Source organism: Triticum dicoccoides, chromosome 2A, assembly GCF_002162155.2.
Source record: "Triticum dicoccoides isolate Atlit2015 ecotype Zavitan chromosome 2A, WEW_v2.0, whole genome shotgun sequence".
Lineage (NCBI taxonomy): Eukaryota > Viridiplantae > Streptophyta > Magnoliopsida > Poales > Poaceae > Triticum > Triticum dicoccoides.
This window is the reverse complement of record NC_041382.1, coordinates 121,647,272-121,661,545: the sequence shown is the minus strand read 5'-3', so window position 1 is coordinate 121,661,545 and position 14,274 is coordinate 121,647,272. Positions and strand designations below refer to the sequence as shown.

Genomic DNA, 14,274 nt, shown 5'->3' with positions numbered 1-14,274 from the left:
CGTAGAATATGTAGGAACCAATATGAGCATCCAGGTTCCGTTGTTGGTTATTGACCGGAGAGGTGTCTCGGTCATGTCTACATAGTTCTCGAACCCGTAGGGTCCGCACACTTAACGTTCGAAGACGATTTAGTATTATATGAGTTATGTGATTTGGTGACCGAATGTTGTTTGGAGTCCCGAATGAGATCATGGACATGACGAGGAGTCTCGAAATGGTCGAGAGGTAAACCTTGATATATAGGATGATAGTATTCGGACACCGGAAGTGTTTCGGATAGTATCGGGTATTTATCGGAGTACCGGGGGGGTTACCGGAACCCCCGGGAGGAATAATGGGCCTTATGGACCATAAGAAGGGAGCACACCAGCCCACAAGGGGTGGCACCCCCCTTTAGGCAGAAGGCCGAATAGGAGAAGGAAGAGGGGGTTCGGCCCCCCCTTTCCTTCCTCCCTTCCCTCTTCCCTTTTCCCCCTTCCGGTAATAAGGAAAGGGGGGCGAATTGGGATAGGACCCGAAGTAGGATTCCTCCTACTTGGGGCGCCCCATGGCTGATCCCCTCCCCCTCCCACCTATATATACATGGGGAGGGGGCGCCTAGAACACAGACCAACAATTGTTAGCTGTGTGCGGCGCCCCCTCCATAGTTTACGCCTCTGGTCATATCTTCGTAGTGCTTAGGCGAAGCCCTGCGCGGATCACTTCACCATCACCGTCACCACGCCATCGTGCTGACGGAACTCATCTTCTTCCTCGACACCTTTGCTGGATCAATAGGACGAGGGACATCATCGAGCTGAACGTGTGCAGAACTAAGAGGTATCGTACGTTCGGTGCTTGACCGATCGGATCTAGAAGAAGTTGGACTACATCAACTGCGTTGTCAAACGCTTCCACTTTCGGTCTACGAGGGTACGTTGACACACTCTCACCCTCTCGTTGCTATGCATCTCCTAGATAGATCTTGCATGAGCGTAGGAATTTTTTTGAAATTGCATGCTATGTTCCCCAACACAGTCCTCCTCGGTGATCTTGTTGCCCTTCCTCTTTTGCTCCTCAAGAGCGATCTTGCGCTCTTCGAAAGAACATCCTCCCTCCTAGTTTGCCTCCTTTTGTTGGTTCTTCTTCTCGGCCAAGGTCACCTTGGTTTACAAATTTTTCTACATCATGGTTTCCTTTAACTTCACCATTGTACTAATTTTCTCTCTCAAGCTAGAGGCCTCAACCGACCTCTTCACACTATCTTTCTACAACTTTCTTTCATCGAGCTCTCCCTTGTTTTGTCCTCCCTTTAGTGCATCATCACTGTCATCATCGTCTTCCAATTTAACCAGTGCACCTTTCTTTCGTCGAGCTTCTTGATCCCTCAACATCCATTTTCTCACCTCCTTTAAGCAAGTTCCAACAATGTTGGAAAACGAATGCTTAATGTGAACCTATATGCGCAATGTGATCCATATTTTCTTAAACCTTCCATGCGCAATGCGATCTTATATTTAGAAAAGAGACAATTGTGTGAGTTCAACTTGTCATCAAAGCAAATAAGATCACAAATGTGTACAACAAAATGACAACAAACTCACATAGTCATCAATCACAAACCATGCATTCCACACTTGCTCCAAGCAACCACTCCAACGGGCACATTGTTTTTTTCACATCCCAATGGCCTTCGAGTGATTTCAATGAACATGAAGATGTGACGTCCATGAGCTTATGATACTTGTCCTCAATGAATTGCCAATATTTTTTGCCGGTTGAACACCGGTGGCAACTTCATCAAGTGACACACACTTACAAAATCTCACCAAACAAAAATCATCCATCTCTATGTAATTGTTGCTTCATTTTCCAAATCTTCCTTGGGTAGCATCGAACCCCTTCTCCTCAACCTCTTCTACATCATTATTTTCGTCATCCTCCTCTTCCACCTCGGCTTTGACGTTGGCTTCCATGGCAGAATCGAATGTGCCAAGTGGAGCATTCATGATGTTCACCTCGTTCTCCTCCAACAATCTGCATATGATGCATGAAAGGTATGCAAGTCGTAGATACACAATCCAAAGGGTGAAACACACATCAAATGAACCCAATTTGGCACACACCGGTAGAAAGGGGAGAAATTTTACCTCTTCGGTGTTTGCTCAAACATATTGTGGACGCATGTGGAGTTTAAGGGAATGCGGGGTACATGGGCCGCCAGATTGGGTGGAGGAGGCATCCGTCGTCAAGCCGCCGGAGCCTTGCCCTTCCTCGAGCCCTTGTCTTGTGATTTCGCCCATTCGATGGAGGGGGTGGAGGAGGCACCCATCCTCGAGCCGGCCCGTGAGACAGCACCGCTGTACGCGGGAGGAAGAATGGCGCCCGCAGTCAGAAGGGGCCTGACTCCATGCACGGCATGGTTGCCCTGCCGCTTTCGTTTCACCCCGGCGACGGAAGCATTTGGCGTGGTAGGGAGGTGCGGAAGGTCGATGCGGCATCGATGGGGTAGGTGATGCATGAAAAGCGATGGGGTGTGGTTGCAGGTGCTCCATGTTGTGTGATGGGTAGCATCAAAACCTATATTTGGAAAGATGTTAATTAGCAATATGAAAAATATTAAACCCGTATTAAAAAATTGATTTAGATGTATACCAGAAATGAACAATGTGTATGAAAACAATAGACATCAAAACATATGTTTCTACAAAAATGTTAATCATGTATTAAAAAATATTAAATGTGTATTAAAAAAGTAGACATCAAAACATATTTTGAAAAATGTTAACCAAGTATATGAAAAATATTCAATCTATATAAAAATATTTTAGATGTATACAAAATGTACAATGTGTACGAAAACAATAGACATCCAAACATATATTTGAAAAAATATGTTAATCATGTAGTTTGAAAAATGTTAAACATGTATATAAAAATGTTTCGGATGTATAAGAAAAATGTACAATGTGTATTAAAAAACTAGACATCAAAACATATAATGCAAAAATGTTAATCATCTCATATGGAAAATATCAAATATGTATTAAAAAAACTATTATAGATGTACACAAAAATGTACAATGTGTACAAAATATATATTTGAAAAAATATATTAATCATGTATTTGAAAATTTTAAACATGTGCTAAAAATGTTAAATGTGTATAAAAAATATTTTAGATGTATAAGAAATATGTAGAACGTCTGCAAAAAAAGTAGACATCCAAAACATATATTGAAAAATTGTTAATCGTGTATATAAAAATGTTAAACCTCAATAAAAAATTATATGTATAACAAAACATTACAATATGTACGGAAGCAATAGACATGAAAACATATATTTGAAAATAAATGTTAGTCATGTATTTAAAAAATCTTAAACATGTATTGAAAAATGTTGTTGATATATACGGAAAATTTAGAGTGTTTAAGAAAAAAGTAGACATGTGTTCAAAAAAATAAAAGAAAACGGAAAATAGAAAAGAAAACCAAACAAAGAAGCAAAGAAAACCAGAGATAAGAAGAAAAGGAAAAATATAACAAGAAAACAAACCAGTAAATAAAATACAAGAAACCAGAGAAAACCTAGAAAGAAACAAAAACCAAAAAAAGAAGAAAGAAAAAGCAGTGAAAACCGAGAAAGAAATGTACAAAAACGGTGAGAAACAAAGAAAACCGATGACGAAACAAAGAAAACCGAAGAAAGAAAAAAATGAAGAAAGACGCGAAGAAAACCAGAGCGAATGCAACCATCGATGGAGTGAGCGACCGAATGTGCAAAAATGGGTCGACACAAATACTGTAGTGCAGAGGAGAAAGCTTCTGGCGAGCATATCGTATAACTCACTATAAGCGAGATATAGTCGTGCATCGCGTCCAATAAAAGCTCCCCATTCAAGCCTCTCAACAAGTACACGCGTGCATTCTGAGCTGGTATGGGCCTTTTGGCCAGCGGACAATACAGAAGCGACCGAACCTTTTTTTTCCACTAACAAGAAAAGAATGCCATGCCCCTCAAAAAAAAGAATGCCCAATTGTTTTATTAAAAAAATCGCTCAAAAAAAAGCTTCCCTTGAAAAAAAGACTAATGAAAAGGAGAATTTCTCACAAAAGAACTAAAGAAAAGAAGCAACTGAGCCGCGTGTCAACTCTCCTTCCAGTTCTTAGAAAAAACAATTCGCCATCCATTAAGGAAAGGAAAAACATAGACGTGCATCATTTCTGAGTCTATGTTCGGCCACTTGCAAAGATCCCTCAGGTCAAGGTGTCGACGCTGACCCCTCAAAAAAAAAAAGGTGTCGACACTTCGGCCGAGCAATCTGACGTTCCCTTGGGATCTTGGCAAACTCTATTATCATTGCCAACAAGGGGGACCGGAACAGCATAACCTTTACGAGGTCACTCCATGTCGGTAATTATGCAGCTAGGTGCAGTGTGCAGAATCTGTGTAGGGGTCCGGCCGGGTGACTCCACGGATAGGTTCTCTAGCCCAAGTCCCAACTACGCTGGTGCCGATAGCCAGACAGTGACAATGCCAGCTCCTAAAGCAGCCAGGATGATACACGGTCCATTCGTTCTGTTACCATACTGAGTGTCGATTTGGTTCGGCCCTGGACACGCATCCATCGGATAAAGGCAATGCTTGCATAAACTGCACCAGTCCCGGTCAAGATTAACACGAACTGACCGGAATCGAGTATATAATCTTGTGCATAATCAAACTGATGCGAGCCATGACATGGAGTACTAGTATAAAGTTGCACTAAAGCAGCGACAAGGAATATTGATCGGAGATTGTATCCTCTCAATGCGTTGAACTTTTGATCCACATGATCAGCATGAACTTCGGAGTACATCCATGTGTTGGTTAACCAGGCAAGCTGGAATAATACCACACAAAATTATCTACCTAGCGCTGCCCCTATGATCAGAAATCACACATGCATGGCTTCGCACCACATAGCATTTACTGTTAATATTTCTTCTTCTTCTTCTGAAAAGCAATCCACTTCTGGATCTTGAATTTCGCCCGCCTAGGCATTTCCTCATAATAACATCAGAATGAAATAGAATAGAATTTAACGTCGTAGCTAGATAAGGGCTACCATTTTCCCTCAGACGAAAACTAAACGAATATTAGACTTGTTGGACTCGCAAATAGGATCATGCTTAGTATACTTGAAACCAAGGAGAGCAAAACTAAGTCAAGAAGGGAAGAGCTGTTCATAAGCATTTTTAAGGCCCTCCCATGAGGGTGCCTTGAACTCCGTTTTTTTGTAGGTAGTAGTGAGGCGTCATTACGTCAGCCGGAGAAGAATGCTTGCTTTTAGTATCATTGGTGTAGTGATTAACACGGTCCTCACATATTGAAAAGCTTAAGACTAGAGACGCCATAATCCCTTCCCCTAGTGTATCCGTACATATTGATGGAAGTGGAAGGGAAGGCTTAAAGATCATATTTGCTCCTAGAACTTGCAAATCGTCCAAAATAAATTTTGAACTCACGATGCCATTCACCTTTGGACTGTTGGGATTTAGAACTAGTTTGCGTCGATGAGGAGTCCATGTGGAAGAGGTGGTTTTACTGCTTGTATACTTACCACATGGAATGAGACGCGCTACCAGTGGCGGAGCTAGACAGAAAACATTGGGGGGGGCCAAACGCAAAAGATGAAGAGTTGGGGGGGCCAAACGCTATTTTTTTCTTAATCTGAGTCCTTCAAATAAAAAATTCTTCAGGAATATCTACAAGGCTGGGGGGCCACGGCCCCCCCCCCCCAGCTCACCACATAGCTCCGCCGCTGGACGCTACCATGCTCTGGCCACGAGGCTAGCTAGGAGTCCATCCACTAATTGTGTGCTGATGACATTGTGGAAGTTTAAATAAACAGGTGTGTTTTTCTCAACAGAAAAAAGGAAAACTCAATGGGTTCAGCCGGATGACGTGCGTTCACGGTTGCGGTTGCATGGAGAGTCTTGCGACATTGCCCTACCGTGATGGGTAACGGTCGCGTGCTATGCGCGTCCAATTCATTTACGACTATATAAGTTGCTGGTTAAATTGTATCAAGAAATCTCGATGTTGATACCATACCATTTTTAGCTGGGCTGTTGATACGGTACTGTGTGCCAAGAAGTTCAGTTCCAGACACAGTTCACCTCCAGCAAGCAAAGTACAAAGCGCCAATAATTTTGAAGCATACAATTTGAAGATGGTGTCAACATCCCTTCCTGTAGGACGCCATGTTTGGTTAGTTAGGCTTTTTAACTAAGAAGGGAATGTGATATACAACGCTCGAGCCAAGGCTTAAACACGCGTCGGCTATGAGATGCCGCCGCGCTCTGGCCACGGAGCTAGTAGCCCATGCACATGTTTTGTATTAACGATGTTGTGGAAGTTTAAATAAAGGGCTGTTTTGTATCATACAAAGAAAAGGAAAACTTGAGGGGGTTCAGCGGGATGACGTGTGGCCATGCCTTGATCGTTCCAACGCAAACGGTTGCGGTTGTGTGGAGAGCCTTGTGACATCGCATTGCGACAATTAGGGGTAACGGTCGCGCGTTATGCGCGTCCAATTCATTTACTACTATGCAAGTTGTTGTTTAAATTGTATTGCAAGACATCTCACCGTTGATACCATACCTTTTTTATTTAGCTGGGCTGTTGATATGATATTGTGTGCCAGAAGTTCAGTTCCAGATACAGTTCACCTCGAGCAAGCAACGTGCAAAGCGCCAATAATTTTGAAGCATACAATTTGGCAAGGGTGTGAACATCCCTTCCTGTAGGACACCATGTTTGGTTAGTTAGGCTTTTTAACTAAGAGGGGAATGTGATATACAACGCTCGAGCCAAGGCTTGAACACGCGTCTGCTATGAGATGCCACCGCGCTCTGGCCACGGGGCTAGTAGCCCATGCACATATTTTGTGTTGACGATGTTGTGGGAGTTTAAATAAAGGGTGTGTGTTTTTATCAGAAAAACTAAAGAAAAACTTGATGGGGTTCAGCGGGATGACGTGCGACCGTGCCTTCGATCGTTCCAGCGCGAATAGTTGCGGTTGGGTGGAGAGCCATGCGACATCGCGTTGCAGCGATTAGGGGTAACGGTCGCGCGTTATTCGTGTCCAATTCATTTACTACTATGTAAGTTGCTGGTTAAATTGTATTGCAAGAAATCCCGTCGTATGACACCATACCTTTTATTTTAGCTGGGCTGTTGATATGATACTGTGTGCCATGAAGTTTAATTCCGGACACAGTTCAGCTCCAGCAAGCAAAGTGCAAAGCACCAATAATTTACGTAATAAACGCTGCCGGATCTCGCGTGCAATCTTGCTCAATCCTGTGACGCTGATACGTACAGCCATGCGTATGCATAGCGGCCAGCCACCCGGCGGCCATGCATAGCCTCTTCGCTTTGGCCGTCTCCTTTCTGAAAAAATCAAGATGGCACACTAGTTTTCTCCCCACTTTACTCGTCTTTCCTCCGTATATTTTGCCCTTTCCGCCGTGGCCACTCGCTGGCCCCGTGACCCGCCGGCGAACCCACGCACGCACGAGACCACGGCGGCCGCCGCGCGCGCTCGAGCTAGCTACGTACTACCCAGGACAGGACCACCACGCACCACCTTGCAGCACGCACGCAGCGATCGATAAAAACATAAAGCTATCCATCTATCTAGCAAAGCCAGTACTGGTGCAACTTGGCGATCATGTGCACGGTCTTGTCATCGCTTTGGACCTAAGAAGAGGAGGAGAGCTCCTTTTAACACTCGCTGCCTCGCGAATGTGACCAGCATGTGATCGCCCCTTGTAGCCCTGATTCGTGACATGCTTAAATATTAGGGTTCCATCCAGACACATAAAGAAGAGGAAGATTCACCGATTCACCACAAGTGGCGCTCAGTTCAACAATATATTATGCGTTTGCAGCCTAGATAGATCGATCCATCACGCATGTACACCAATCATTTGTTATATCAGGGGAAAGCGACCTTGCTTTCCCCACAGATTTGAGGTTAAGTGGTTGGCTCCCAAGCGTTCCCTTCCTCTTATGCCTCCAATTATTCCAACCCGGCGAGTGTGTGTCGGTTCCTTGTTTATGCATGCAAGCTAGCTAGGGCACGCAGTTAATTGTTCTTTTGGGCGCCAAAGCATGGGTCACCATGTGTCTTTCCACGCATGGCACGACGATCGACCAAAGGTGGCAACCAATTAGATCAGGTCCCCCACTTATAAACCATTGGTAGGTGCATGCAGAAAAATCATCGACGTATATTTACCAAGTAAATGAAGTTGCAAATTTTGTGTCACTCGCGGGGACGACATTTTCATGAAAGCACAGTTTCTGGGGACCAAGAATATAAACTTTACGGTGTCCAAATGCATGAACAGTCAAGTGGAGTCCAACTCGTGGCCTGCCTGACCAGTTTTTGCAATGGGGCACTTGCTACAACCGCTTTACACATAGTGGCGCCGTTGTCCGCTAGTGCAGTGTTCTTGCACGTTAAGGCATGGATGGAGCATTTCGAGTACAAGCTAGGCTGCCATAAAGAGGGCTTGTGCTACGTTGTGTGGCCGGCTAGGCGATGCTTGCTTCTGGTCCAGAGGCACGGGTGGTTGTGCTTGGTTAGCTTGGCTAGCTACCCCCACACCATGCCTTTGATCGGTCGCTTTATTATTTCCTATTCATGTTGGTTCTCTGATGCCGATTCACCCCCATCACATGCAACGGCAAAGGCATCAGCATCAGCACCGGCTGCTGTACGTAGGTGTGTGTCCAAGTCACGTCCGGGCGAGAAATTTCGACGAAATCGGAAGGAGAAATTCTCAAGCATGCATATGGAAGGAGAATCTCCATATATGAATGTGGCGATGCCCTCCATGTCGATACATCCATACCCGCGATAAGTAATTCGGGGCGCGAGAATATAAGGGAGTAGCTTGGTGTTCCCTTACTGTTTCCACTCCGTAAAGAACAGGAGCACATAATAATCGGGGCTTGCACCTGTCTGCCGTCGCAACTTGCAGTCCGGAGATCGATCCAGCGAGGATCGAATCACAGCCGATCGACGTCAAATTATACGTGTGGTTGCAAGATCAATTAAACAAAGGAGTGCATGTTTAATCACAGCCAGGTTGGTGAAGGTGATGCATCATGCATGCATGTGTGTGGCCGTATTGTGTGATCCGAGGAGGAGTAGAGTATTCTTGGTCGTGACACGTGATTCGATGCTACGACCGACCGAGATCGACGGAAGCATGGGCGCAGGGACTGCTGGAGCGCAGGCTGCACCGGCCGATACGCCGTAGTTAATGAGACGCACGCTAGCCGCTGGTGCGTGCAGGGCAGGGGGAGGCCTGGGTCCGTTGGCCGTCAGGGGGAACATGTGCGCCCCCGGAAAAGGCGACTCCGGACTCCACAGAGGGAGGAGCTAGCTAGCCAGCCCTACCGCGCTCCCTGCCGTGGGACGGAGCGGTGGTCGCGCACGCACCTAGCTAGCTGCATGTCGGCATCGGCATCGGCATCGGCATCGGCGCATTGTTTCCGCTGCGATCTTCGTCGTGCTCGACGCGCGCGCATTAATTCAACGAGCCAGGAAAGCTACCGACCTCGTCGCCATGCATATGCATGGGTGGTCCAAGCAGAAGCAGAGAGGCACAGACGCAGAGCTCGATCGGTGAGAGCTCCGTCGTCGCCCACCATGTGGGATCCTTCCGTTTATACCCATGGGAGCCCGTGGAGAAATGGTGCGATCCAAGTAGTAGGAGTACCCACTGCTGACCCAGCGGACAGGCCCTTTTCGATGGCAACGTTTTGGCGCCACCCCATTGATGACGCGTCCGTCCATCCATGCATGCATGCATAGCAGCAGCAGCTTTCCCCGCCCACAGACCAGCCAGATCTCTCTTCCTGGATCGAGAAGGAGGAGTAGCAATGGCATCGCATGCACTACTCGATCCGTCTTCTCGGTAATCGGTCTCCGAAATTTACTACGCTACCAGCGTGCAGTGCCATGCCATGCATTGATCTGAAGGCGCAGGCAGGCTTGGCCGTACAGGGGCAAGCAAGCAGGCCGGCCGGCCGGCCGGCCTTGGTGGTAGTTCTGACTTATCACACATGCATACACGAACGGTCCATGCATTTACGAACTGTTGGCAAATCCGTCTGTGCATACCCATATGCATGCACTGTGCACTTCGCAACAGAGACTCGATCGCATGCCATATTGTTTTTAAGTTCTCCCTTGATTGCATGCCGTATTTTCTTTTCCCACCAACAGCAGTGACAACTAGCATAGCAATATCTTAACTAGCTACTCCCTCCGTCCTATAATATAAGAGCGTTTTTAACATTAGTGTAGTGTAAGAAACGCTTTTATATTATGGGACAGAGGGAGTACTTGTCAAAAGAGATCACATCATCACAAGCTAACGAGGAAGGAAGGAAGGAAGCAAGCGAGAACAATTTTACAGTGCGGGGTGAGAAAAGGGAGGGCTACTTTGTCACTCCCATTTCTGTCATACTCCCTCCGTTCCGAATTACTTGTCGCAGGTATGGATGTATCTAGATGTATTTTAGTTCTAGATACATCCATTTCTGCGACGAGTAATTTGGAACGAAGGGAATAGCTAATAACGGAAGGCTAATTACAAGACCTCGCGAGAAGGATACAGTAATAGAAACCTTCAAAGCCAAGGCCTAGCAGGGCAGGGGTCACTGCTCGATCTGGATCTTATACATGGATCCCAACACGCATGCATGCATTGTTCTACTAAAATCAAACGCCAAAGACACCATCAAGTCCAGGAAGGAACAAGCTAGACTTGATGCACTAGCTATATAGGTTGCTCGATCTCCATGTTGAGTTAGAGCTAGAGGGCTGTTGATCGATGAATTACCCCTTCTTTGTCGCGTTGCTCTTCACCAGCTTGCGCAGGAACTCCTTTACCTGCATAACATGACCAAGCCAGGTTACACATATGAAAACAAATTTCATGTCAAACTCAAAACCCATGTTTATTAGAAGAAAAGTGACACGCCTAATATTTCATACACCTACTGCTAGCTATCCCTACTACTGCAACAGTGACCACAATATATGGTAGTTGCTTTAGGTAGGTAGGTAGCTAGCCGTGCTAACTTTAGAAGCATAAAATGACTGCACAAAAATAGGCATGCAGCTATTATACATTCCATATAAATGCATATATACATACATATAGTGGAGTATTATTGTGTACCTCAGCAGGCTCACGCAGAGAGTAGGATGCGCTTGTGTCCTTCGGAAACTTGGTCACAAGGATCCCGATGCCTTGTCCCATGTTGCGCAGCACCTATTTTGATTTTTTTATTTATTGCAAAAAAGGGCTCAGTTCATCGGATTGGATCGATAGCGCGCATCAGCGCAAAAGAGTACAGGTGCAGCGTGTACTATACCTTGAATGCATCCTCGTCTGTACGGTCATCCCCGATGTATATCGGGAAAACGTCGCTGCGCCCCGCATAGCCTGCAAAGGAAAAACCATCCAAAAATCTATTGTGAATATTTATGAAGCAAGTACCTAACAAGACATGTATGAAGCAGCATCAACATTTATGCATTTGTACTATGTGCTGTGTTTTTCTTTTCCAAAACAAAACAACGGGCTGCCCCGTCGATTTTCATTGTGATGTGCCGTGCAAGAACTCACCGAGAGACTTGAGCAAGAACTTGAGAGCGTGTCCCTTGTTCCACTCGATGGAGGGCCGGATCTCGAGGACCTTTCTCCCCTTGGTGAGGCAGAGTTTCGGGTAGTCGTCCAGCACTGCCTTCACCTCCCTGCCCAGAGCATCCCATTCCGCCTCCTCGACGCAGCGGAAGTGCACCGAGAGGCAAAACTTGTTGTTCTCCACCATGGCCCCCGGGATGGACTCCATCTTCGCCGTCAGCTTCTCATACACCTGCAAATTAATCGATCCGGACCACACTTGTCAGCAAATCGTTTACATTCTAGTAGCAGTAGTGGACTTGATGGCGAGAAGAAAAGTACACCAAGATTAGTACTCGTTGATTAGGAATATTATTTCTCAGGTACGTAGTTTAATTAATCTCTCACTGGTGAAAGACAGGGTCAGGTCGTGCATGCCTACCTCCTGAATGACAGGCAAGAACTCGGTCGCCGGCTGGCACAGAACCTCGTCAGCCTGCATAGACAAAACGAACAACCACTCAATCACGCAGCTCGCAAGCGACTTAATTACAGCAAACAAAAAATTAGGGCCAATGAAAAGTCTCTTTCACGAGGACTGTAGAGAGAGAGAGAGAGAGAGAGAGAGAGAGAGAGAGAGAGAGAGAGAGAATAAGTGAGGAAGAAAATTCGGAGGAAGGTAGATGTCGACTAACTTAACTAACCTTTGCCTTGTGGTTAGACACTTTGGTGGGGCCCTTGATGTCCATGCCGTGGCTCCCGGCGTAGTACAGCTCCTCCAGTTTCACAAAGTTGAACACCTGCGTACATATTGCACCATAAATACAAATACAGTGCTCTTTTGTTTCTTTTGTACGTAGATGAAGAGGTAACCGGGCAAAGGGGAAGGGGGAAGGAGAGAAGTACTACTGCGAGGAAACGCTCATGAAAACGATCGCTGTGCCTCTTTCTGTGGGCGGAAGTACTAGTAGTGCGAGAAAACGCTCATAAAAACGCTCGCTGTGCCTCTTTGCATGTACTGTTGTGTGTATAGCGTCTAGGTTCACGGCCGCAACCAAATGCGGCATGCATGCCATGTCATGTGGACGGTGAAAATCACGGCCAAATAATTACAAAAGGGAACCTGGAAGATTCCGTTTACGGTGCACGCTGCTGGAGCCGTGGTGTGAGGTGCAAGACTAGGCTTCTTTTACAGCACCAAGAAAGCAACAACAACAAAAATGCAACGGCTGCAGCAGCAGCAGCAAGGAACCAAGAAAGTAGCACTAGAGGATATGTTGGCGCTGGAATGTACCTTGTCTCTGCATCTCCCACTCACGATGGCCGTCGGGAAATGCTGCGCGACGCCCCTCACCGCATCCCTCATCTGCGTCAATCAAAGAGAAAATTAAGAACAGGGCAGTGCAAAGGGAACCTCTGTGAACAGAGCATGCTCTGCTTCGATCGCGTCGCAAGAAGGCGTCACAAGACATGGGACGAGGGAGGAAGGAGACTGACCTCCTCGGTCATGACGGCGCGGTCGGGGTCCTGGACGATCGGCGAAAGGGTGCCGTCGTAGTCGAGGAACATGACGATCTGCTTCCCCTCGGTCGCCGCGAGCACGCCCTCGAACCACTCCAATGCTGACGGGTGCTTCTCCTGCGATTCAGGCAAAGATTCCTCAATCATCGGCTGAGAGAGGGAGGGAGGGTGGGAACGAAAGGAAAGCAGCTGCCATGTGAAAGAAACTTACGATCCACTCCTCGTGGTCGGCGCCGGCGGGGGGCATGGCGTGGCGGGGCGAGGAGGCCTTCATCGAGTCCAGCAGAGACCCGGCCATCAGCACCCCCGAGGTGGCGAGATCCATGCGGCCCAGGGCGGCCTTCCTGCAGTCGCGGGCCCTCCGCGGCGGGAACGACGCGAAATGGCGACCCGGCTGCACCGGCGCCGCCACGGCGGTGACCGCGTCCTCGGCAGCAAAGGCGGCGTGGTTCGTCATGACGAGAGCGCGGGCCGACACAGGGAGAGAGACCGAAGAAGCGGTGGGAGAAAGCAAGAAGGTGCCTGGGCTTCAACGGGAGCAACGGACGAAGAGAAGAGAAGATGTGATGGCGCTGGTTCGGGGGGAGTGGAGGAGGGAGAGGGTTTGATGGTTGGGGCGGTGGAATCCGGGTCTATATATAGGGCGTAAGGGCTGGCCCACCTCTCCGAATTTCTGATGCCGAAGTGCAACATTTTGATGCTTGGCAAATACCTCGGGCAAAGAAGAATATATGGCCTTTCCACGTAATTTCAAGTATTTTGCGCTTCATGTTAATTGTGTTTCACATGAATTATGTATAGTCCAAGAGTTATAGTGAGGTGATATGTTTATCTTGAAATACAAAAATCGCATGACCAAACGTTTCTTCTACTACTTGTTTTTGCTGATAACTAGTAAATTCGTACTTGCAATGCACGTTGATATTAGGCATTATATTGATGATATGCATATGTTAGGTATGAAATTATTTGTTTACTTATGTGATTAGCGATCGAATCGATATTTGATATGATATTAACTGCATGCTAAATGTGTTGAGCACTCACCATTGAAGCAGGTTGAGTCGTTAGATT

At 46.6% G+C, this 14,274-nt stretch overlaps 1 protein-coding gene and 1 long non-coding RNA gene across 2 annotated transcripts; both read right to left on the bottom strand.

Moving 5' to 3' along the window:
• Positions 1–1,585: 1,585 nt before the first annotated feature.
• Positions 1,586–2,452, bottom strand: LOC119359145. Its single transcript, XR_005172391.1, has 2 exons — positions 2,131–2,452; positions 1,586–2,017 (listed from the first exon to the last, which is right to left on the bottom strand). It is a non-coding gene; the product is annotated as an uncharacterized LOC119359145 (long non-coding RNA).
• Positions 2,453–10,420: 7,968 nt separating this feature from the next.
• LOC119353734 (trehalose 6-phosphate phosphatase RA3-like) lies at positions 10,421–13,792 on the bottom strand. Its single transcript, XM_037620393.1, has 9 exons — positions 13,412–13,792; positions 13,177–13,317; positions 12,974–13,045; positions 12,384–12,479; positions 12,122–12,175; positions 11,683–11,932; positions 11,429–11,499; positions 11,233–11,325; positions 10,421–10,940 (listed from the first exon to the last, which is right to left on the bottom strand). The coding sequence occupies exons 1-9, from the start codon at positions 13,655–13,657 to the stop codon at positions 10,887–10,889; spliced, it is 1,077 nt and encodes a 358-aa protein (XP_037476290.1). The 5' UTR covers positions 13,658–13,792; the 3' UTR covers positions 10,421–10,886.
• Positions 13,793–14,274: the final 482 nt, after the last annotated feature.